General features: G+C 48.3%; 1 protein-coding gene across 2 annotated transcripts in view; it reads left to right on the top strand.

Annotated features, from left to right (window-relative positions):
• Positions 1 to 26,181, top strand: part of LOC109877725 (ras-associated and pleckstrin homology domains-containing protein 1-like) — a 173,586-nt gene that overhangs the window by 77,045 nt on the left and 70,360 nt on the right. For both annotated transcript variants that reach the window (XM_031801757.1, XM_031801764.1), the window contains exons 7-11: positions 3,820 to 3,894; positions 14,125 to 14,202; positions 17,166 to 17,325; positions 24,478 to 24,599; positions 25,325 to 25,390. In XM_031801757.1, the coding sequence (XP_031657617.1) occupies positions 3,820 to 3,894; positions 14,125 to 14,202; positions 17,166 to 17,325; positions 24,478 to 24,599; positions 25,325 to 25,390 (501 nt within the window). The remainder of the gene's footprint in view (positions 1 to 3,819; positions 3,895 to 14,124; positions 14,203 to 17,165; positions 17,326 to 24,477; positions 24,600 to 25,324; positions 25,391 to 26,181) is intronic.

The following is a 26,181-nucleotide window of genomic DNA, read 5'->3' as shown; positions in this document are numbered from 1 at the left end:
TTAAACCTTCATCTGAAGGTAACCCATATAAACTAATGGTAGGATGTAGATATATATAGATATTAAACCTTCATCTGAAGGTAACCCATATAAACTAATGGTAGGATGGAGATATATATAGATATTAAACCTTCAACTGAAGGTAACCCATATAAACTAATGGTAGGATGGAGATATATAGAGATATTAAACCTTCATCTGAAGGTAACCCATACAAATGAATGGTAGTATGAAGGTAGTTTTGTGCCAACAAAAATAAGGGGTTAAATATGTGTCCAAAAATACTAAAATAATCCTGTTCTTTATTATGTCTCCTAGACACTTTAAAACCTTATTCCTAATGGTTTTACTGTCTTTATTGCCATTTGTGAAAGTGTTATTTAATGTGTTTCTATGGGCTAGTAAGTCGTAAATACCAATTTCAATATGTTATCTAATATTTGTTTTGTACACCTAAAGGGGTAAATGATTCCTCCCCCAACGGCTTAGACTTTTAGAGGTTAAACACTGCAGGAAGGTCTATTATGCTTCACCAGCTCCCAAGGTTCAACACGGAGGACCTCGTTGGAGAGGGAAGTTATTTCTCTAGGAAAACAAACTGCTGCAGCACAAGTTCTCCTTGAAATGACAGTGTCCTGTTCTGTTGTGGTTATGAGGAAGTTAAGGGGTTTAAATGATTCCTCCCCCAACGGCTTTAGGTTTTAGGTCAGATGTACTTCACTCTGAGTCTCTTGTCTACCAGTGTGTGTGACAGTGAATATGACCAGCTAGTGAGTGACTGGGACCAGCTAGTGAGTGACTGGGACCAGCTAGTGAATGAATGTGACCAGCTAGTGAATGAATGTGACCAGCTACATAGTGACTGACCAGCTAGTGACTGACTGGGACCAGCTAGTGAGGACCAGCTAGTGAGGGACTGGGACCAGCTAGTGAGTGACTGGGACCAGCTAGTGAGTGACTGGGACCAGCTAGTGAGTGACTGGGACCAGCTAGTGAGTGACTGGGACTGCTAGTGAATGAATGTGACCAGCTACATAGTGACTGTGACCAGCTAGTGAGTGACTGGGACCAGCTAGTGAGTGACTGGGACCAGCTAGTGAGTGACTGGGACCAGCTAGTGAGTGACTTGGACCAGCTAGTGAGTGACTGGGACCAGCTAGTGAGTGACTGGGACCAGCTAGTGAGTGACTGGGACCAGCTAGTGAGGACCAGCTAGTGAGTGACTGGGACCAGCTAGTGAGTGACTGGGACCAGCTAGTGAGTGACTGGGACCAGCTAGTGAGTGACTGGGACCAGCTAGTGAGTGACTGGGACCAGCTAGTGAGTGACTGGGACCAGCTAGTGAGGGACTGGAACCAACTAGTGAATGACTGTGACCAGCGATGGCTGGTTTCCCACCCTCTGCCTGATAAACTACTCACTGCATGGCAGCTCAGTGTGCAGATGACTGAAAGGACTTGTGCTTTGTCTGCTTATAACAACAATGCATGTATAAAGACAACAGCTCCCGTTCCATTCTGGCACTCCACAGTCATGGCCAGCCAGCCAGCCAGACACTCCCTACCAAGTTGATTGCTGGCTGGCTTCAGTATCTACCAGAAGTTTGAGCTGAGAGGATGAATCTCCTCTGGATGAGTCAGGGAGATTGAGATGAGGAGATTTCATTTGGCAGACAGGCACTAGGTCAGAACATGGGAGGACAGGAGAGGAGATCTCACAGGAGAGGAGATCTCACAGGAGAGGAGATCTCACAGGAGAGGAGATCTCACAGGAGAGGAGATCTCACAGGAGAGGGGATCTCACAGGAGAGGGGATCTCACAGGAGAGGGGATCTCACAGGAGAGGGGATCTCACAGGAGAGGGGATCTCACAGGAGAGGGGATCTCAGAGGAGAGGGGATCTCAGAGGAGAGGGGATCTCAGAGGAGAGGGGATCTCAGAGGAGAGGGGATCTCAGAGGAGAGGGGATCTCAGAGGAGAGGGGATCTCAGAGGAGAGGGGATCTCAGAGGAGAGGGGATCTCACAGGAGAGGGGATCTCACAGGAGAGGGGATCTCACAGGGGGGGATCTCACAGGAGAGGGGATCTCACAGGGGGGGATCTCACAGGAGAGGGGATCTCACAGGGGGGGGGATCTCACAGGAGAGGGGATCTCACAGGGGGGGGGGGATCTCACAGGAGAGGGGATCTCACAGGGGGGGGGATCTCACAGGAGAGGAGATCTCACAGGAGAGGAGATCTCACAGGGGGGGGATCTCACAGGAGAGGGGATCTCACAGGAGAGTGGATCTCAGAGGAGAGGAGATCTCAGAGGAGAGGAGATCTCAGAGGAGAGGGGATCTCAGAGGAGAGGGGATCTCAGAGGGGGGGGGGATCTCACAGGAGAGGGGATCTCAGAGGGGGGGTGATCCCACAGGAGAGGGGATCCCACAGGAGAGGGGATCTCACAGGAGAGGGGATCTCACAGGAGAGGGAATCTCACAGCGTCCTCGCTGGCTCTAGCTTACTGATATTATCCTTGGTTTGGGTCCTTCTACTCGTTTGCATGTTTTGCCACCAAATCCTTTCTCCTCTTTCTCTTTCTGCTCGTTCATGTGCTTATTAATGCAACTGCAATTATCATTAGACTCATCCATACGGGCACAATGTTGAATGACCGACATTCCAATCAAATCTCTGAGTTTAATTAGCAGTATACTATTGATTATCAGTATACTATTGATTATCAGTATACTATTGATTAGTGGTATACTATTGACACTATTGATTATCAGTATACTATTGATTATCAGTATACTATTGATTATCAGTATACTATTGATTATCAGTATACTATTGATTATCAGTATACTATTGACACTATTGATTATCAGTATACTATTGATTTATCAGTATACTATTGATTAGTGGTGTACTATAGATTATCAGTCTATGGAGGGTGAGGAGGCTACAGTAGTGTCTCTAGAGGCAGGGTCTATGGAGGGTGTGGAGGCTACAGTAGTGTCTCTAGAGGCAGGGTCTATGGAGGGTGTGGAGGCTACAGTAGCGTTAACAGTAGTGTCTCTAGAGGCAGGGTCTATGGAGGCTACAGTAGTGTCTCTAGAGGCAGGGTCTATGGAGGCTACAGTAGTGTCTCTAGAGACAGGGTCTATGGAGGGTGAGGAGGCTACAGTAGTGTCTATGGAGGGTGAGGAGGCTACAGTAGTGTCTCTAGAGGCATGGTCTATGGAGGGTGTGGAGGCTACAGTAGCGTTAACAGTAGTGTCTCTAGAGGCAGGGTCTATGGAGGCTACAGTAGTGTCTCTAGAGGCAGGGTCTATGGAGGGTGAGGAGGCTACAGTAGTGTTAACAGTAGTGTCTATGGAGGGTGAGGAGGCTACAGTAGTGTTAACAGTAGTGTCTATGGAGGGTGAGGAGGCTACAGTAGTGTTAACAGTAGTGTCTATGGAGGGTGAGGAGGCTACAGTAGTGATGACCTTCAGATCAGCTCCAGTGTGTGTGTGTGTGAATACCCCCTGTGCCAACACCACATCCCTCAACAGCCTGCTAAAGTCCTTTTAAAGGTTGAAACTAAAGTAGGTTTTCTTCCCATCTGAATGGAATTTGATGGACAGGACATTGAGGAAGGACAGGGATCAGTGTTTCCCCACAGTGTGGTCATGAGTCACCTCTCCTTCACTCTGTTTCATCTTGATCACACCAGTCTTCCTATGCTTCCACAAATGCTTCCACAGCAGGTTGAAAATGCACAAATGTATTCATTACCAATCACTGATGTAATTATGTCCCTTGTCTCTCTTCCTCTCCTTTCTGCACCAAGCACTCCTATCTGGACTGGGAAACCTCTCTGATTCTGCAAAATATAGCAGGGAAGCCCTCTCACTTGCTGACCAAGGTGAATCCTCCTTCACTCCTCTACGTCCTCCTGCATGCTGTCAGGTTCTCTGCTCCTCTACATCCTCCTCCTGCATGCTGTCAGGTTCTCCTCCTGCATGCTGTCAGGTTCTCCTCCTGCATGCTGTCAGGTTCTCTGCTCCTCTACATCCTCCTCCTGCATGCTGTCAGGTTCTCCTCCTGCATGCTGTCAGGTTCTCCTCCTGCATGCTGTCAGGTTCTCTGCTCCTCTACATCCTCCTCCTGCATGCTGCCAGGTTCTCTGCTCCTCTACATCCTCCTCCTGCATGCTGTCAGGTTCTCCTCCTGCATGCTGTCAGGTTCTCCTCCTGCATGCTGTCAGGTTCTCCTCCTGCATGCTGTCAGGTTCTCCTCCTGCATGCTGTCAGGTTCTCCTCCTGCATGCTGTCAGGTTCTCTGCTCCTCTACATCCTCCTGCATGCTGCCAGGTTCTCCTCCTGCATGCTGTCAGGTTCTCTGCTCCTCTACATCCTCCTCCCGCATGCTGTCAGGTTCTCCTCCTGCATGCTGTCAGGTTCTCCTCCTGCATGCTGTCAGGTTCTCTGCTCCTCTACATCCTCCTCCTGCATGCTGTCAGGTTCTCCTCCTGCATGCTGTCAGGTTCTGTGCTCCTCTACATCCTCCTCCTGCATGCTGTCAGGTTCTCCTCCTGCATGCTGTCAGGTTCTCCTCCTGCATGCTGTCAGGTTCTCCTCCTGCATGCTGTCAGGTTCTCCTCCTGCATGCTGTCAGGTTCTCCTCCTGCATGCTGTCAGGTTCTCCTCCTGCATGCTGTCAGGTTCTCTGCTCCTCTACATCCTCCTCCTGCATGCTGTCAGGTTCTCTGTGATTTGCATTTCCATCTCACTCCCTCCCCCTGCTCGGCCTACTTCCTACCCTCTCATCTCTCTCTCTCTCTCCCCCTACTCCTCACTCCTTCCCCCCTCCCCCTGTTCGACCTATTTCCTGTCCCCTCATCCCTCCCTCCCTACTCCTCACTCGCTCCCCCCTCTCTCTCTCCCTCCCTACTCCTCACTCCCTCCCCCTGCTCGGCCTACTTCCTGTCCCCTCATCCGTCTCTCTCTCCCTCCCTACTCCTCACTCCCTCCCCTTGCTCCTGCTGTCTACCTCTGCAGTCTCTGTACCGTTCTCCCATTCCACAGGGATGAGACCAAGGTCAACTGTAGTTCCATGTACTGAGTGGGGAGTGTTTACGACTGTACTGTGTGGTTTAACAGTACCATTAGAATGGATTGTACCTGGACTGAGCCAGCCACCCACACCATGTCAACATGTCCTGTGTGGACTGGGCCAGCCACCCACACCATGTCAACATGTCCTGTCTGGACTGACCCAGCCACCCACACCATGTCAACATGTCCTGTCTGGACTGACCCAGCCACCCACACCATGTCAACATGTCCTGTCCTGTCTGGACTGAGCCAGCCACCCACACCATGTCCTGTCCTGTCTGGACTGGGCCAGCCACTCACACCATGTCAACATGTCCTGTCCTGTCTGGACTGAGCCAGCCACCCACCCACACCATGTCCTGTCCTGTCTGGACTGGGCCAGCCACCCACACCATGTCAACATGTCCTGTCCTGTCTGGACTGAGCCAGCCACCCACCCACACCATGTTCTGTCCTGTCTGGACTGGGCCAGCCACCCACACCATGTCAACATGTCCTGTCCTGTCTGGACTGAGCCAGCCACCCACACCATGTCAACATGTCCTGTCTGGACTGGGCCAGCCACCCACACCATGTCAACATGTCCTGTCTGGACTGAGCCAGCCACGCACATCATGTCAACATGTCCTGTCTGGACTGGGCCAGCCACCCACACCATGCCAACATGTCCTGTCTGGACTGAGCCAGCCACCCACACCATGTCAACATGTCCTGTCTGGACTGAGCCAGCCACCCACACCATGTCAACATGTCCTGTCTGGACTGAGCCAGCCACCCACACCATGTCAACATGTCCTGTCTGGACTGAGCCAGCCAGCCACACCATGTCAACATGTCCTGTCTGGACTGGGCCAGCCACCCACACCATGTCAACATGTCCTGTCTGGACTGGGCCAGCCACCCACACCATGTCAACATGTCCTGTCTGGACTGAGCCAGCCACCCACACCATGTCAACATGTCCTGTCTGGACTGGGCCAGCCACCCACACCATGCCAACATGTCCTGTCCTGTCTGGACTGAGCAAGCCACCCACACCATGTCAACATGTCCTGTCCTGTCTGGACTGGGCCAGCCACCCACACCATGTCAACATGTCCTGTCTGGACTGGGCCAGCCACCCACACCATGTCAACATGTCCTGTCTGGACTGGGCCAGCCACCCACACCATGTCAACATGTCCTGTCTGGACTGAGCCAGCCACCCACACCATGTCAACATGTCCTGTCCTGTCTGGACTGGGCCAGCCACCCACACCATGTCAACATGTCCTGTCCTGTCTGGACTGAGCCAGCCACCCACACCATGTCCTGTCCTGTCTGGACTGGGCCAGCCACCCACACCATGTCAACATGTCCTGTCCTGTCTGGACTGAGCCAGTCACCCACACCATGTCAACATGTCCTGTCTGGACTGGGCCAGCCACCCACACCATGTCAACATGTCCTGTCTGTACTGGGCCAGCCACCCACACCATGTCAACATGTCCTGTCTGGACTGAGCCAGCCACCCACACCATGTCAACATGTCCTGTCCTGTCTGGACTGAGCCAGACACCCACACCATGTCAACATGTCCTGTCCTGTCTGGACTGGGCCAGCCACCCACACCATTTCAACATGTCCTGTCCTGTCTGGACTGAGCCAGCAACCCACCCACGCCATGTCCTGTCCTGTCTGGACTGGGCCAGCCACCCACACCATGTCAACATGTCCTGTCCTGTCTGGACTGGGCCAGCCACCCTCAACATGTCCTGTCTGGACTGGGCCAGCCACCCTCAACATGTCCTGTCTGGACTGAGCCAGCCACCCACACCATGTCAACATGTCCTGTCCTGTCCTGTCTGGACTGGGCAAGCCACCCACACCATGTCAACATGTCCTGTCTGGACTGGGCCAGCCACCCACACCATGCCAACATGTCCTGTCTGGACTGAGCCAGCCACCCACACCATGTCAACATGTCCTGTCTGGACTGGGCCAGCCACCCACACCATGCCAACATGTCCTGTCCTGTCCTGTCTGGACTGAGCCAGCCACCCACACCATGTCAACATGTCCTGTCTGGACTGAGCCAGCCACCCACACCATGTCAACATGTCCTGTCTGGACTGAGCCAGCCAGCCACACCATGTCAACATGTCCTGTCTGGACTGAGCCAGCCACCCACACCATGTCAACATGTCCTGTCCTGTCTGGACTGGGCCAGCCACCCACACCATGTCAACATGTCCTGTCCTGTCTGGACTGAGCCAGCCACCCACACCATGTCAACATGTCCTGTCTGGACTGGGCCAGCCACCCACACCATGTCAACATGTCCTGTCTGGACTGGGCCAGCCACCCACACCATGTCAACATGTCCTGTCTGGACTGAGCCAGCCACCCACACCATGTCAACATGTCCTGTCCTGTCTGGACTGGGCCAGCCACCCACACCATGTCAACATGTCCTGTCCTGTCTGGACTGAGCCAGCAACCCACCCACACCATGTCCTGTCCTGTCTGGACTGGGCCAGCCACCCACACCATGTCAACATGTCCTGTCTGGACTGAGCCAGCCACGCACACCATGTCAACATGTCCTGTCTGGACTGGGCCAGCCACCCACACCATGCCAACATGTCCTGTCTGGACTGAGCCAGCCACCCACACCATGTCAACATGTCCTGTCTGGACTGAGCCAGCCACCCACACCATGTCAACATGTCCAGTCCTGTCTGGACTGGGCCAGCCACCCACACCATGTCAACATGTCCTGTCCTGTCTGGACTGAGCCAGCAACCCACCCACACCATGTCCTGTCCTGTCTGGACTGGGCCAGCCACCCACACCATGTCAACATGTCCTGTCTGGACTGAGCCAGCCACGCACACCATGTCAACATGTCCTGTCTGGACTGGGCCAGCCACCCACACCATGCCAACATGTCCTGTCTGGACTGAGCCAGCCACCCACACCATGTCAACATGTCCTGTCTGGACTGAGCCAGCCACCCACACCATGTCAACATGTCCTGTCTGGACTGAGCCAGCCAGCCACACCATGTCAACATGTCCTGTCTGGACTGGGCCAGCCACCCACACCATGTCAACATGTCCTGTCCTGTCTGGACTGGGCCAGCCACCCACACCATGTCAACATGTCCTGTCTGGACTGGGCCAGCCACCCACACCATGTCAACATGTCCTGTCTGGACTGAGCCAGCCACCCACACCATGTCAACATGTCCTGTCTGGACTGGGCCAGCCACCCACACCATGCCAACATGTCCTGTCCTGTCTGGACTGAGCAAGCCACCCACACCATGTCAACATGTCCTGTCCTGTCTGGACTGGGCCAGCCACCCACACCATGTCAACATGTCCTGTCCTGTCTGGACTGAGCCAGCCACCCACACCATGTCAACATGTCCTGTCTGGACTGGGCCAGCCACCCACACCATGTCAACATGTCCTGTCTGGACTGGGCCAGCCACCCACACCATGTCAACATGTCCTGTCTGGACTGAGCCAGCCACCCACACCATGTCAACATGTCCTGTCCTGTCTGGACTGGGCCAGCCACCCACACCATGTCAACATGTCCTGTCCTGTCTGGACTGAGCCAGCCACCCACACCATGTCAACATGTCCTGTCCTGTCTGGACTGGGCCAGCCACCCACACCATGTCAACATGTCCTGTCCTGTCTGGACTGGGCCAGCCACCCTCAACATGTCCTGTCTGGACTGAGCCAGCCACCCACACCATGTCAACATGTCCTGTCCTGTCTGGACTGGGCCAGCCACCCACACCATGTCAACATGTCCTGTCTGGACTGGGCCAGCCACCCACACCATGCCAACATGTCCTGTCTGGACTGAGCCAGCCACCCACACCATGTCAACATGTCCTGTCTGGACTGGGCCAGCCACCCACACCATGCCAACATGTCCTGTCCTGTCCTGTCTGGACTGAGCCAGCCACCCACACCATGTCAACATGTCCTGTCTGGACTGAGCCAGCCACCCACACCATGTCAACATGTCCTGTCTGGACTGAGCCAGCCACCCACACCATGTCAACATGTCCTGTCTGGACTGAGCCAGCCACCCACACCATCTCAACATGTCTGTCTGGACTGAGCCAGCCACCCACACCATGTCAACATGTCCTGTCTGGACTGAGCCAGCCACCCACACCATGTCAACATGTCCTGTCTGGACTGAGCCAGCCACCCACACCATGTCAACATGTCCTGTCCTGTCTGGACTGAGCCAGCCACCCACACCATGTCAACATGTCCTGTCCTGTCTGGACTGAGCCAGCCACCCACACCATGTCAACATGTCCTGTCCTGTCTGGACTGGGCCAGCCACCCACACCATGTCAACATGTCCTGTCTGGACTGAGCCAGCAACCCACCCACACCATGTCCTGTCCTGTCTGGACTGGGCCAGCCACCCACACCATGTCAACATGTCCTGTCCTGTCTGGACTGAGCCAGCCACCCACACCATGTCAACATGTCCTGTCTGGACTGGGCCAGCCACCCACACCATGTCAACATGTCCTGTCTGGACTGAGCCAGCCACCCACACCATGTCAACATGTCCTGTCTGGACTGAGCCAGCCACCAACACCATGTCAACATGTCCTGTCCTGTCTGGACTGGGCCAGCCACCCACACCATGTCAACATGTCCTGTCTGGACTGGGCCAGCCACCCACACCATGTCAACATGTCCTGTCTGGACTGACCCAGCCACCCACACCATGTCAACATGTCCTGTCTGGACTGAGCCAGCCACCCACACCATGTCAACATGTCCTGTCTGGACTGAGCCAGCCACCCACACCATGTCCTGTCCTGTCTGGACTGGGACAGCCACCCACACCATGTCATCATGTCCTGTCCTGTCTGGACTGAGCCAGCCACCCACACCATGTCAACATGTCCTGTCTGGACTGGGCCAGCCACCCACACCATGTCAACATGTCCGGTCTGGACTGGGCCAGCCAGCCACCCACACCATGCCAACATGTCCTGTCCTGTCTGGACTGAGCCAGCCACCCACACCATGTCAACATGTCCTGTCTGGACTGAGCCAGCCACCCACACCATGTCAACATGTCCTGTCTGGACTGACCCAGCCACCCACCAGCGGAGGCTTGTGACTTGAACATTTGAGGAGGATGGGAGACCCATGGTATAGGCGTGGACCGCACGGAGACGACAGACTGTTTCAAAAATCGTCAGACTGATTAGTTTCACTTAAATCATTTAGTAGACATATATAGTACAATATAATGGGGAATGGGAATGAGAGGGCTACTTGCAGTGTTGGGAAGGGATCACATCGGTGATTAGATGAGAGTATGAGGCATGAGCTGAGGTGTTGAGGCTTCAATACAGGACAGGGGTTGAGGGGTTGAGGCTTCAATACAGGACAGGGGTTGAGGGGTTGAGGCTTCAACACAGGACAGGGGTTGAGGGGTTGAGGCTTCAATACAGGACAGGGGTTGAGGGGTTGAGGCTTCAACACAGGACAGGGGTTGAGGTCTTGAGGCTTCAACACAGGACAGGAGTTGAGGTGTTGAGGCTTCAATACAGGACAGGGGTTGTGGTCTTGAGGCTTCAACACAGGACAGGAGTTGAGGTGTTGAGGCTTCAATACAGGACAGGGGTTGAGGCTTCAACACAGGACAGGGGTTGAGGTCTTGAGGCTTCAACACAGGACAGGAGTTGAGGTGTTGAGGCTTCAGTGCAGGACAGGGGTTGAGGTGTTGAGGCTTCAATACAGGACAGGGGTTGTGGTCTTGAGGCTTCAATACAGGACAGGGGTTGAGGTCTTGAGGCTTCAACACAGGACAGGAGTTGAGGTGTTGAGGCTTCAATACAGGACAGGGGTTGAGGTCTTGAGGCTTCAACACAGGACAGGAGTTGAGGTGTTGAGGCTTCAATACAGGACAGGGGTTGAGGGGTTGAGGCTTCAATACAGGACAGGGGTTGAGGTCTTGAGGCTTCAACACAGGACAGGAGTTGAGGTGTTGAGGCTTCAGTGCAGGACAGGGGTTGAGGTGTTGAGGCTTCAGTGCAGGACAGGGGTTGAGGTGTTGAGGCTTCAGGGCAGGACAGGGGTTGAGGTGTTCAGAGGCTTCAGTGCAGGACAGGCTCATCATGGATGGATGGTGTTGGAGAAGAACTCTTCCACTGATGGCAGGATAGGATTTGACCAGGAAGACAAAAACAACACCAGACACTACACAGTCAGACAAAAGAGAAATGAGAACGAGTTCGTCCAAACAAGGAGGAAAATCAATGATGTGTAATAACGTGATTGTGTTTGTGAGTGACTACATACACTGAGAGAAAATTGACAGGTCTATTCACAGTGCTTGGAGAGGAAATGTTCAATGTGCCAGTAGATGACCGGGCTTGTCAGGAGATGTGCCAGTGGATGACCGGGCTTGTCAGGAGATGTGCCAGTGGATGACCGGGCTTGTCAGGAGATGTGCCAGTGGATGACCGGGCTTGTCAGGAGATGTGCCAGTAGATGACCGGGCTTGTCAGGAGATGTGCCAGTGGATGACCGGGCTTGTCAGGAGATGTGCCAGTGGATGACCGGGCTTGTCAGGAGATGTGCCAGTGGATGACCGGGCTTGTCAGGAGATGTGCCAGTGGATGACCGGGCTTGTCAGGAGATGTGCCAGTGGATGACCGGGCTTGTCAGGAGATGTGCCAGTGGATGACCGGGCTTGTCAGGAGATGTGCCAGTGGATGACCGGGCTTGTCAGGAGATGTGCCAGTGGATGACCGGGCTTGTCAGGAGATGTGCCAGTGGATGACCGGGCTTGTCAGGAGATGTGCCAGTGGATGACCGGGCTTGTCAGGAGATGTGCCAGTGGATGACCGGGCTTGTCAGGAGATGTGCCAGTGGATGACCGGGCTTGTCAGGGGATGTGCCAGTGTTTTGCTAGCATAGACTGGAGTATGTTTCTGGATTCATCTAATGGCATTGAGGAGTATACCACCTCAGTCACTGGCTTCATCAATAAGTGCATCGACGACGTCATCCCCACAGTGACTGTACGTACATATCCTAACCAGAAGCCATGGATCACAGGCAACATCCGCACCGAGCTAAAGCCTAGAGCTGCCGCTTTCAAGGAGTGGGACACTAATCCAGACTTTAATTAGAAATCCCACTACGCCATCTGACAAATCATCAAACAGGCAAAGCCTCAATACAGGACTCGGATTGAATCCTACTTCACTGGCTTCACTCGTCGGATGTGGCGGGGTTTGCAAACTCTTACGGACTACAAAGAAAAACCCAGCCGTGAGCTGCCCAGTGACACGAGCCTACCAGACGGGCTAAATGCCTTCTTTGCTCACTTCGAGGCAAGCAACGCTGAATCATTCCTTGAGTGCACCAGTTGTTCCGGATGACTGTGTGATCACGGTCTCTGTTGCCAATGTTAGCAAGACTTTTAAACAGGTCAACATTCACAATGCCGCTGGGCCAGACGGATTACCAGGACGTGTACTCAGAACATTGCGTGGACCAACTGGCAAGATTCTTCACTGACATTTTCAACCTCTCCTTGATCGAGTCTGTAATACCTACATGATTCAAGCAGACCACCATTGTGCCTGTGCCCAAAAATGCCAAGGTAACCTGCCTAAATGACTACCGGCCCGTAGCACTCACGTCGATAACCATGAAGTGCTTTGAAAGGCTGGTCATGGCTCACATCAACACCATCATCACAGAAACCCCTAGACCCACTCCAATTTGCATACCGCCCCAACAGATCCACAGATGATGCTATCTCTATTGCGCGCCGCACTGCCCTTTCACACCTTGTAAACATTTCTAAAAACATCATTCTACTTTGACATTATGGGGTATTGTGTGTAGGCCAGTGACACAATCTACATTTAATCCTTTTTAAATTCCGGCTGTAACATAAGAAGGGAGGGAGTGGGCGAGGGAGATCACAACAGAAAGAGAGGGAGGGATCACCGTGTGTGTGGTGTTGGCACAGCCAGCCCGTCCTCCCTCTCAACCTCCCTCGCTCTCTGCCAGGGATGTATCCTAGTGAAAGGATCCTCTCCATTCCTGTTCTCAGTTTCTATTGTGACTCTCTCTAGCTGGACACATGTTCAGGTGTCTGGTCTGAGCAGCAACCACTGGAAGAGGGATAGAGTTGTTTGTTTTGAACAGAATCATTTCATATTGTCTAGTTTACTACTAGTCTCGTACGTATCTCTGTGATTGGAAGCTCCTCGCCGGGCAGGGATGGTAATGGACTAACTGGATTGGTTTACTAACTACAGGAGATACAACAACAAAAAGTTATTTTACTGCTTTGGAGCTTCTCTCTACCTCTCTCTCTCTCCCTCTTTCTCTCACTCTCTCTCTTTCTCATCCTCTCTCTCTTACTCTCTACCTCTCTCTCTTTCCTTCTCTCTACCTCTCTCTCTTGTTCCTTACTATGAGAGATTGTGACTGTTCCTGTTTTGAGGAAGTGCTTTGGAGCTGAGAGGAATAACTGCTTTATATGGGAGAGACAACAGCTTCTCTACTGCGGAGAATTGGTTCAAAATGTAGCTTAATCCGATTACTAATCTGGGAGAATATGAAACAACGGGGGACGATTTTTAACAGTAGCCATCTCTGAAAGACAAGACACTGTTTTGACAGAGATTTTACACCAAAGACGCACTTCAATTCTATACCTTAAATTTTAAACTGGGAATATATATGTTGTGTTCCATAAAGGAACCCAGAAACGTTGCCTGGTGTAGATAGAGATCGTCACAATGGCATCTTGTTGGAGAAGCCAGGTAAGTGAGCGAGTGGAGATGGCATGAGGAAGGTGGAGGTTCCCACCTGAGGGGAGGGGGGGGCTGTGTGGACTCTTCTGTAATGGTGTGTGTGTGTGTGTGTGTGTGTGTGTGTGTGTGTGTGTGTGTGTGTGTGAGTACATATCTGTAAAGTCTTTGTATTGTGTGTGTGTGTGTGTGTGTGTGTGTGTGTGTGTGTGTGTAGGAGGAGCAGGTTGCCAAGAAGAAGGCAGAGAAGATCCGTGTGGCTTTGGAGAAGATCAAAGAGGCCCAGGTTAAAAAGGTGAGTTTACCTGACTGACTCATGCTACCAGGCAGCTGCTACTCCTACTAAATAGACAGGTTGAACAGGTGAGTTTACCTGACTGACTCCTACTAAATAGACAGGTTGAAAAGGTGAGTTTACCTGACTGACTCCTGCTACCAGGCAGCTGCTACTCCTACTAAACAGACATGTTGAACAGGTGAGTTTACCTGACTGACTCATGCTACCAGGTAGCTGCTACTCCTACTAAATAGACAGGTTGAACAGGTGAGTTTACATGACTGACTCCTACTAAATAGACAGGTTAAAAAGGTGAGTTTACCTGACTGACTCCTGCTACCAGGCAGCTGCTACTCCTACTAAACAGACATGTTGAACAGGTGAGTTTACCTGACTGACTCATGCTACCAGGTAGCTGCTACTCCTACTAAATAGACAGGTTGAACAGGTGAGTTTACCTGACTGACTCCTACTAAATAGACAGGTTGAACAGGTGAGTTTACCTGACTGACTCCTGCTACCAGGTAGCTGCTACTCCTACTAAATAGACAGGTTGAACAGGTGAGTTTACCTGACTGACTCCTACTAAATAGACAGGTTGAACAGGTGAGTTTACCTGACTGACTCCTACTAAATAGACAGGTTGAACAGGTGAGTTTACCTGACTGACTCCTGCTACCAGGTAGCTGCTACTCCTACTAAATAGACAGGTTGAACAGGTGAGTTTACCTGACTGACTCCTACTAAATAGACAGGTTGAACAGGTGAGTTTACCTGACTGACTCCTGCTACCAGGCAGCTGCTACTCCTACTAAACAGACATGTTGAACAGGTGAGTTTACCTGACTGACTCCTACTAAATAGACAGGTTGAACAGGTGAGTTTACCTGACTAACTCCTACTAAATAGACAGGTTGAACAGGTGAGTTTACCTGACTGACTCATGCTACCAGGTAGCTGCTACTCCTACTAAATAGACAGGTTGAACAGGTGAGTTTACCTGACTGACTCCTACTAAATAGACAGGTTGAACAGGTGAGTTTACCTGACTAACTCCTACTAAATAGACAGGTTGAACAGGTGAGTTTACCTGACTGACTCATGCTACCAGGTAGCTGCTACTCCTACTAAATAGACAGGTTGAACAGGTGAGTTTACCTGACTAACTCCTACTAAATAGACAGGATGAAAAGCTGAGTTTACCTGACCGACTCCTGCTACCAGGTAGCTGCTACTCCTACTAAATAGACAGGTTGAAAAGGTGAGTTTACCTGACTGACTCCTACTAGACAGATCCAGCAGCAGAGATTGACCCTCTGTCACCTGATGCACCTGAGATCCACCTGTGATGCACTTTGAATCGTGAAGCATACTTAGATTGTGTTAAAAGTGATGGCAACAGCTTTACCCAAGGGAATGGATAGACCTTGTTTGCACATAAGATGACTTCACTGGTCTGTACAGAGGATTAGTGATGAATGCCCTACTCTGTTATATGGCTCAGGTTACTGCAGCCAGGACCCCAGGCTCTCTCTCTCGCTCCTTCTCTCCCTCCCTATCTCTCTCTCTCTCCCTCACTCTCTCTCCCTCACTCTCTCTCCCTCACTCTCCCTCATTCACTCTCCCTCATTCACTCTCTCTCTCCCTCACACTCTCCCTCACTCTCTCTCTCCCTCTTTCTCTCTCTCCCTCTTTCTCTCTCTCCCTCTTTTACATGACTGACTCCTACTAAATAGACAGGTTAAAAAGGTGAGTTTACCTGACTGACTCCTGCTACCAGGCAGCTGCTACTCCTACTAAACAGACATGTTGAACAGGTGAGTTTACCTGACTGACTCATGCTACCAGGTAGCTGCTACTCCTACTAAATAGACAGGTTGAACAGGTGAGTTTACCTGACTGACTCCTACTAAATAGACAGGTTGAACAGGTGAGTTTACCTGACTGACTCCTGCTACCAGGTAGCTGCTACTCCTACTAAATAGACAGGTTGAACAGGTTGAACCCAGGGGAATGGATAGACCTTGTTTGCACATAAGATGACTTCACTGGTCTGTACAGAGGATTAGTGATGAATGCCCTACTCTGTTATATGGCTCAGGTTACTGCAGACAGGACCCCAGGCTCTCTCTCTCGCTCCTTCTCTCCCTCCCTATCTCTCTCTCTCTCCCTCACTCTCTCTCCCTCATTCACTCTCCCTCTCCCTCACACTCTCCCTCACTCTCTCTCTCCCTCTTTCTCTCTCTCCCTCTTTCTCTCTCTCCCTCTTTCTCTCTCTCCCTCTTTCTCTCACTCTCTCTCTTTCTCATCCTCTCTCTCTTACTCTCTACCTCTCTCTCTTTCCTTCTCTCTACCTCTCTCTCTTGTTCCTTACTATGAGATATTGTGACTGTTCCTGTTTCGAGGAAGTGCTTTGGAGCTGAGAGGAATAACTGCTTTATATGGGAGAGACAACAGCTTCTCGACTGCGGAGAATTGGTTCAAAATGTAGCTTAATCCGATTACTAATCTGGGAGAATATGAAACAACGGGGGACGATGGGAGTTGCAGCGATGGGACAAGACTGTAACTACCAATTAGATACCACAAAATTGGAGGGGGAAAAAAGGGGTAAAAAAAAGTATGTGACCCGTATGTGATGTAAAGTTAGCCTGCTGTCTGTGTGTGGTCCCTTCTAGCTGGTGATCAGACTGTGTATATGTTCTGTCATGCCATAATATTCATCTAACCATGTGTCTCCTCCCTTCTAGCTGGTGATCAGACTGTGTATATGTTCTGTCATGCCATAATATTCATCTAACCATGTGTCTCCTCCCTTCTAGCTGGTGATCAGACTGTGTATATGTTCTGTCATGCCATAATATTCATCTAACCATGTGTCTCCTCCCTTCTAGCTGGTGATCAGCTTTTATTGAACCATTCTACTGTATATAAGTAGTCTGATGTGAAGACTCCCTCTCTCTGTGTCTCCTCCCCTCTAGCTGGTGATCAGAGTGCACCTGTCAGATGAGAGCTCTAAAACCATGATGGTGGACGAGAGACAGACTGTCAGACAGGTTCTGGACAGCTTGTTGGACAAATCCCACTGTGGCTACAGTCCTGACTGGTCCCTGGTCGAGACCATCAACGAACTACAGATGGGTAAGGAGCAAACACACACAAATACTGTGGACACTGCTCCGACTGCAGATGGATGAGACACTGCTCCGACTGCAGATGGATGAGACACTGCTCCGACTGCAGATGGATAAGACACTTCTCCAACTTCAGATGGATAAGACACTGTTCCGACTGCAGATGGATAAGACACTTCTCCAACTGCAGATGGATAAGACACTGCTCTGACTGCAGATGGATAAGACACTGCTCTGACTGCAGATGGATAAGACACTGCTCTGACTGCAGGTAGACAAGAAACTTATCTAGCTGCAGATGGATAGGACACTTCTCCAACTGCAGATGGATAGGACACTGCTCCGACTGCAGATAGATAAGACACTGCTCCGACTGCAGGTGGATAAGACACTTCTCCGACTGCAGATGGACAAGACACTTCTCCAACTGCAGATGGATAAAACACTTCTCCGACTGCAGATGGATAGGACACTGCTCCGACTGCAGGTGGATAAGACACCGCTCCGATGCATGAGACACTGGAGCGATGACACAGACATACAATTCTTTATATAATTTCCGAGTTGCTTTTCTGAAATACCAAAGGGATTACTAGCCATCGTCATGTGGCCGTGGTCTGCTCTGAGCAGCAGAGGGGGATGGGCAGCCATCGTCATGTGGCCGTGGTCTGCTCTGAGCAGCAGAGGGTGATGGGCAGCCATCGTCATGTGGCCGTGGTCTGCTCTGAGCAGCAGAGGGGGATGGGCAGCCATCGTCATGTGGCCGTGGTCTGCTCTGAGCAGCAGAGGGTGATGGACAGCCATCGTCATGTGGCCGTGGTCTGCTCTGAGCAGCAGAGGGGGATGGGCAGCCACAACAGGGATGAAAAGATTCAATCGCTTAGAATATGAAAACACCCCAAGAGGGAGGGTATTAAAAGCCATTGACATTCTGCAGCAGAGCAGTCTGTCATCACAGTACAGCCCGTTGAGACAGTCTGTTAGTATGTGGTCTGTCATCACAGTACAGCCCGTTGAGACAGTCTGTTAGTATGTGGTCTGTCATCACAGTACAGCCCGTTGAGACGGGCCATTAGTATGTGGTCTGTCATCACAGTACAGCCCGTTGAGACAGTCTGTTAGTATGTGGTCTGTCATCACAGTACAGCCAGTTGAGACAGTCTGTTAGTATGTGGTCTGTCATCACAGTACAGCAGAGAGGATTGGTGGCCGTTGAGACAGGCCGTTAGTATGTGGTCTGTCATCACAGTCAAGGCTTTATATAGGAAGGGAGAGGAGGGCGTGTTTGAAAAGTTTTATAGCCCATGTCCCTTCACAGGGGCGGGCCAACAGCTCTGCCTCAGTATATGTAGGTTGACACAGCTCTGCCTCAGTCTATGTCGGTTGACACAGCTCTGCCTCAGTCTATGTAGGTTGACACAGCTCTGCCTCAGTCTATGTAGGTTGACACAGCTCTGCCTCAGTCTATGTAGGTTGACACAGCTCTGCCTCAGTCTATGTAGGTTGACACAGCTCTGCCTCAGTCTATGTAGGTTGACACAGCTCTGTTACAACATCTAGTGGAAAGCCTTCCCAGAAGAGTAGAGGCTGTTATAGCAGCAATGTTCCAACATCTAGTGGAAAGCCTTCCCAGAAGAGTGGAGGCTGTTATAGCAGCAATGTTCCAACATCTAGTGGAAAGCCTTCCCAGAAGAGTAGAGGCTGTTATAGCAGCAATGTTCCTACATCTAGTGGAAAGCCTTCCCAGAAGAGTGGAGGCTGTTATAGCAGCAAAGGTGGACTCCATATTAATGCCCGTGATTTTGGAATGACGAGCAGCTGTCCACATAGTTTTTGGTCATGTAGTGTGTGTACAGTACAGGCGTTAAGGTCGACTGTTGATCAGGAAGAGACAGATGCGTCTCTAGTCTTCAGCCCTGAGTGATGCCTGTCGGTCTGTACACTGTGTCCTTTTACTGACTTTGAGAGAGTTGACCGATCAACATGACTCAAGGCTGCTGGGAAGAGTATGGTTGGGAGTATGGTTGGACATCTGAACCAACGACCCTATAATCATTAAACTCCTAATCTAGAGCCACTTACAGAACTGTCAGCATTGACACATACTCAGAGTGTACAATTCATCAGGGCATGGACTCTACAAGATGTCAAAAGCGTTCCACAGGGATGCCGGCCCATGTTGACGCCAGTGCTTCCCACAGTTGTGTCAAGTTGGCTGGATGTCCTTTGTCCTTTTTTAGGTATCGGTGACCAACAGAAAGTGTAACTCTTTGAAATTGTTACATGTTGCGTTTACATTTCTGTTTAGTGTGTGATACCTTGTACAGTATCCAATACTCCTATTGGTTAACGTGGCGTTTCAAAACTGAACTTAAAGCAGCTATATGTTACTTTTTGGGGAACCAAATTCACATAGAAATGTATGTTATAGATCTGTCACTCTCATTGAAAGCCAGTCTGAGAAGCGGTAGATCGGTTCTACGTGCTCTATTTCTATGCTTCCCGTTAAGTTGCATCTCTTACTTTTGGTTTTGTCCACCAGCTTCAAACAGCTGAAAATACAACCTTTTTTGCTTATGGAAAATATATTTCACAGCGGTTTACAATGATTCTCTGCACAATGACTCTCGTTTTGTCACAAACTGAAATTAGACAAACTATTAGCATTTCAGCAACCAGGAAATGGTGGAGCGATTTTTGCGTATTGCACCTTTAATTGCCTAGCAACCAGTTTTATATGAATAAGCTGAATTACGCAAATGTTGTCAAAATAACACTTGTAAATTCAATACCTGTTTCTTATAATTCTACAAATGCTTTTTCACTGATAAAATAAGCCATTTAGAAGATAACCAATACCACTAGTGCAAAGTAGCTAGCATAAGTTTATGTTTCTAGTTAAATAGCTAGCTCTGTGTTTTTGAACAAATATAGACTAAAGCCTTAATGCTAAAATCATTTTTCATTTTTCAAATGTTTGGAATTCTGACTCCAAACAGCAAATTATAAGCGACCCAAATCGGATATGCTTGTGTTCAGTCAGTTGCTGACATGGCTACGCTAATTGTCATAGTAACGACGGGCGTGTGCACAGTGTAGGCTGATTGGTGGTGGTGCTCGTGCTTCCTATCGCTCAGAAGTTATGTAGCAAGCTAAGGTGACAACAAAGCCTGCCATTGACGTTTCCCAGTTGTCATAGCGTACGAACACTTTTAAAGACTGAAAGGATAAGATCATCCGAAATCCTTTTTGGCTAGCCACAGCAGTCAACTAGCTAGTTAGGTAGCTGTTTAGCTAGCCACAACAGTCAACTAGCTAGCTAGGTAGCTGTTTAGCAAGCCACAGCAGTCAACTAGCTAGCTAGGTAGCTGTTTAGCAAGCCACAGCAGTCAACTAGCTAGCTAGGTAGCTGTTTAGCAAGCCACAGCAGTCAACTGCTGTAGCTGTTTAGCATTCTAGCACATTCACTTATTTGTTTGTATACAATTAACAAGCTAGTTAGCTACCACATGTTCTTTTCAAACTGTCAACTGAGTAGCTAGCAACAATATATTCAAAATAACAGTTTAAAAAAACGTTAAGGCAAATAAATCAGGTTTGACCGTTCAGACAAGTCGCATGGTCAGGAATCAGATTTGTATCCGACTTTAAACCACTTACAAAGGTGGTTTGAATGTGGCTTGAAATATAGGATTCCATGTGTTCAGACTGCAGGGGGGGAAAAACATTTCAATCGGATATGCAAAGAAATTGGACTTGAGTCACTTCAAACTGTCAATGTGAACAAGGCTTAACCTCTAGCGATGAGCAATCCCGTATCCGGGAGCGTAATCATAGCCTCAAGCTTATTACCATAACGCAACGTTTCCTATTCATGAAAATCGCAAATGAAATAAATATATTGAAACACAAGCTTAGCCTTTTGTTAACAACACTCATCTCAGATTTTCAAAATATGCTTTTCAACCAAAGCTACACAAGCATTTGTGTAAGAGTATTGACAGCTAGCATAGCATTTAGCGTTAGCATTCAGCAGGCAACATTTTCACAAAAACAAGAAAAGCATTCAAATAAAATAATTTACCTTTGAAGAACTTCGGATGTTTTCAATGACGAGAGTCTTAGTTGGATAGCAAATGTTCATTTTTTCCAAAAATATTATTTGTGTAGACGAAATAGCTCCGTTTTGTTCATCACGTTTGGCTAAGAAAAAGACCGGAAAATGCAGTCACTTACAACGCCAAACTTTTTTCCAAATTAGCTCCATAATATCGACAGAAACATGGCAAACATTGTTAAGAATCAATCCTCAAGGTGTTTTTAACATATCTATTCGATAATCTATCAGTGGTGGCAGTTGGCTTGTCAGCAGAAGCAAACGGAAAAATACTGCAGCTGGAGATTACGCAATAATTGCGACGGAGGACACCAAGCGACCACCTGGTAGATGTAGTCTCTTATGGTCAATCTTCCAATGATATGCCTACAAATACGTCACAATGCTGTCGACACCTTGGGGAAGCGACAGAAAGCCTAAACTCATTCGTGGCCCATTCACAGCCATATAAGGAGTCATTGGCATGAGGCGGTTTAAAAAAATGCGGCACTTCCTGATTGGATTTTTATCTGGGTTTTTTCTGTAACATCAGTTGTGTGGCACTCACAGACAATATCTTTGCAGTTTTGGAAACGTCAGTGTTTTCTTTCCAAAGCTGTCAATCATATGCATAGTCGAGCATCTTTTCGTGACAAAATATCTTGTTTAAAACGGGAACGTTTGTCATCCAAAAATGTAAATAGCGCCCCCTATATCCAAGAAGTTAACTAGCTAGCATGTGATCCTTTAAATCTAATCTATAAAGATAGCTAGCAAGGTAACTACCAAGCCAGGAATACCAACTACATTTTCACAATGTAAAAACATTGTAAAAACACAATTTTGCCAGGTGCTGTCTAAATCCAATATTTTAACTGCCAACTCAAGGCTTAATGTTAATGACAATGGCTTCCACCCGCACCACGGTTCAAATCCTACCTCTGGAAAAATCATGTATAATGCATTTTTACTGTTTTTTCCCCTGACTCTCTTTTTTGTTTTATTGAACAATTGAAGTATATAAATTACTATGGCTGTTGGGTTAAGGTATATTTAGTTATAGTATATAAATTACTATGGCTGTTGGGTTAAGGTATATTTAGTTATAGTATATAAATGACTATGGCTGTTGGGTTAAGGTATATTTAGTTATAGTATATAAATTACTATGGCTGTTGGGTTAAGGTATATTTAGTTATAGTATATAAATTACTATGGCTGTTGGGTTAAGGTATATTTAGTTATAGTATATAAATTACTATGGCTGTTGGGTTAAGGTATATTTAGTTATAGTATATAAATTACTATGGCTGTTGGGTTAAGGTATATTTAGTTATAGTATATAAATTACTATGGCTGTTGGGTTAAGGTATATTTAGTTATAGTATATAAATTACTATGGCTGTTGGGTTAAGGTATATTTAGTTATAGTATATTAGACTTCTCTCTTACTCCACTGATGCCACAGGCTCTATGATTCGTACACCCTCTGCTCTTCCACTGCTAGGAACACCAACTTCATGATAGGCCTAATGTTCAGAATACTCTAACCAACTTCATGATAGGCCTAATGTTCAGAATACTCTAACCAACTTCATGATAGGCCTAATGTTCAGAATACTCTAACCAACTTCATGATAGGCCTAATGTTCAGAATACTCTAACCAACTTCATGATAGGCCTAATGTTCAGAATACTCTAACCAACTTCATGATAGGCCTAATGTTCAGAATACTCTAACCAACTTCATGATAGGCCTAATGTTCAGAATACTCTAACCAACTTCATGATAGGCCTAATGTTCAGAATACTCTAACCAACTTCATGATAGGCCTAATGTTCAGAATACTCTAACCAACTTCATGATAGGCCTAATGTTCAGAATACTCTAACCAACTTCATGATAGGCCTAATGTTCAGAATACTCTAACCAACTTCATGATAGGCCTAATGTTCAGAATACTCTAACCAACTTCATGATAGGCCTAATGTTCAGAATACTCTAACCAACTTCATGATAGGCCTAATGTTCAGAATACTCTAACCAACTTCATGATAGGCCTAATGTTCAGAATACTCTAACCAACTTCATGATAGGCCTAATGTTCAGAATACTCTAAATCAAAGACCCTGAAGAAAGCGGTTTCATACTTTATATACTTGTTAAACTAGAATATAATTAACATTTGCATAAATGGGTTTTAGTGGCCACCGTGATATTTAAAACACACCTACTGCTCTTTCGTATTTACACCAACTTTAGAATGTGCAGACTGATACCTCATAATATTTACATACAGCTTTTTCATACCTTTGATATCTTTGGAGAAACTCCCTAGAAAGGCAGGAACCTAGGAACAGTGGGTTAACTGCCTGTTCAGAGGCAGAACGACAGGCCCTGATCCGTCGTTCTGCCCCTGAACAGGCAGTTAACCCACTGTTCCTAGGCCGTCATTGACAATAAGAATTTGTTCTAAACTGACTTGCCTAGTTAAATAAAGGTAAAATATATATATATATTTTAAAGGGCCTGTCGTTCTGCCCCTGAACAGGCAGTTAACCCACTCAGCTCGGGGATATGAACTTGCAACCTTTCGGCTACTAGTCCAACGCTCTAACCACTAGGCTACCCTGCCGCCCCGCTCTGAGGGGTGGTCAGTCCTCTTCTGGTAGTGCCGGGTGGATATTATAACAGAACATGGCCAAGATGTTCAAATGTTCATAGATGACCAGCAGGGTCAAATAATAATAATCACAGTAGTTGTAGAGGTTGCAACAGGTCAGCACCTCAGGAGTAAATGTCAGTTCGCTTTTCATAGCTGAGCATTCAGAAATCGAGCCAGCAGTTGAGGGAGAGAGAGAGGGGAGTCGAAAACAGCACGTCCGGTGAACAGGTCAGGGATACATAGCCACAGGCAGAACAGCAGAAACTGGAGCAGCAGCACGACCAGGTGGACTGTGGGACATCCTGGAGTCATCAGGCCAGGAAGTCCTGAGGCATGGTCCTAGAGCTCAGATCCTCCAGTAGTGATAAGTCTATCTCTCCGTCTCCTTTCCCTCCAGAACGTATCTTTGAGGACCATGAGAACCTGGTGGACAGCCTTCTGAACTGGACCAGAGACAGCCAGAACAGACTTATGTTCATAGAACGCATAGAGAAGTACGCCCTCTTCAAGAACCCACAGGTGAGACAGACAACCACTCATTGTTATGAAGGGCTACAGGTCTAGTTGTAACATGGGTAGTTACAATCCTGTATGCTGATTAGCTGAAAATGCATTCCAACCAAGTGAATAATAATTCATTCCTGATATAGTGCAGATAGATAAACCTTCTCACCTTAGTTTACAATCAATTGATGCAGATTATACAACCGATGCATTAATGCACTGACTGAGGCTGAGCTGCCTTAAATAAAACATTGGTTGGTTTCACCAAAATGGATACCCACGGTTGTATCAGCTATGCTGTTGGTATGAACACCCCCCCCCCCCAAGCGTGTCCTTCACATCTAGGTCAGTATGTTGTAGATGATTATACTCTGACTAATAGATGAGGAATGAGATTGGGAACTGGTGAGCGCGGCTTTCTCCTTGGTGAACAGTCGGTTTTAGTTCTCTGCTAAAATGTTAAAGGGACAGTTCAGCTAAATTCCATATTTAGATATTTGTTTCTTTACTGTGACAGCAGTGTATGGACAAAGACAGACTGCAATACACATTTTTGGTTTTGTTCAACTTTATGGTCATGCCCTGATTGACCTTTCCCTCTCTCCTATACGATCATACTCTGATTGACCTTTCCCTCTCTCCTTTACGATCATACTCTGATTGACCTTTCCCTCTCTCCTTTACGATCATACTCTGATTGACCTTTCCCTCTCTCCTTTCCCTCACCTGGAAATTCACAGAACTATTTGTTGGGGCGGAAGGAGACGTGTGAGATGGCAGACCGGAACAAGGAGGCTCTACTGGAGGTATGATATGCAGCCTCATCACTTATTCACACAAAGGTTAACTTATTCAGGTCATTTCAGATTGTTATGTTGTAACTGTAACCTTGTGTTAGTATCTACTGTAGTGATGCTGAGGTGTGTTAGTATCTACTGTGGTGAGGTGTGTTAGTATCTACTATGGTGATGCTGAGGTGTGTTAGTATCTACTATGGTGATGCTGAGGTGTGTTAGTATCTACTATGGTGATGCTGAGGTGTGTTAGTATCTACTGTGGTGAGGTGTGTTAGTATCTACTGTAGTGATGCTGAGGTGTGTTAGTATCTACTGTGGTGAGGTGTGTTAGTATCTACTATGGTGAGGTGTGTTAGTATCTACTATGGTGATGCTGAGGTGTGTTAGTATCTACTATGGTGAGGTGTGTTAGTATCTACTGTGGTAATGCTGAGGTGTGTTAGTATCTACTGTAGTGATGCTGAGGTGTGTGTTAGTATCTACTGTAGTGATGCTGAGGTGTGTTAGTATCTACTGTGGTGATGCTGAGGTGTGTTAGTATCTACTGTAGTGATGATGAGGTGTGTTAGTATCTACTGTGGTGATGCTGAGGTGTGTTAGTATCTACTGTAGTGATGATGAGGTGTGTTAGTATCTACTGTGGTGATGCTGAGGTGTGTTAGTATCTACTGTAGTGATGCTGAGGTGTGTTAGTATCTACTGTGGTGATGCTGAGGTGTGTTAGTATCTACTGTAGTGATGCTGAGGTGTGTTAGTATCTACTATGGTGATGCTGGGGTGTGTTAGTTTCTACTATGGTG

The sequence above is a fragment of the Oncorhynchus kisutch genome, linkage group LG2, assembly GCF_002021735.2.
Source record: "Oncorhynchus kisutch isolate 150728-3 linkage group LG2, Okis_V2, whole genome shotgun sequence".
Taxonomy (NCBI): Eukaryota; Metazoa; Chordata; class Actinopteri; order Salmoniformes; family Salmonidae; genus Oncorhynchus; species Oncorhynchus kisutch.
The sequence above is the reverse complement of the archived record's forward strand: the minus strand, read 5'-3'. Positions and strand labels throughout refer to the sequence as shown.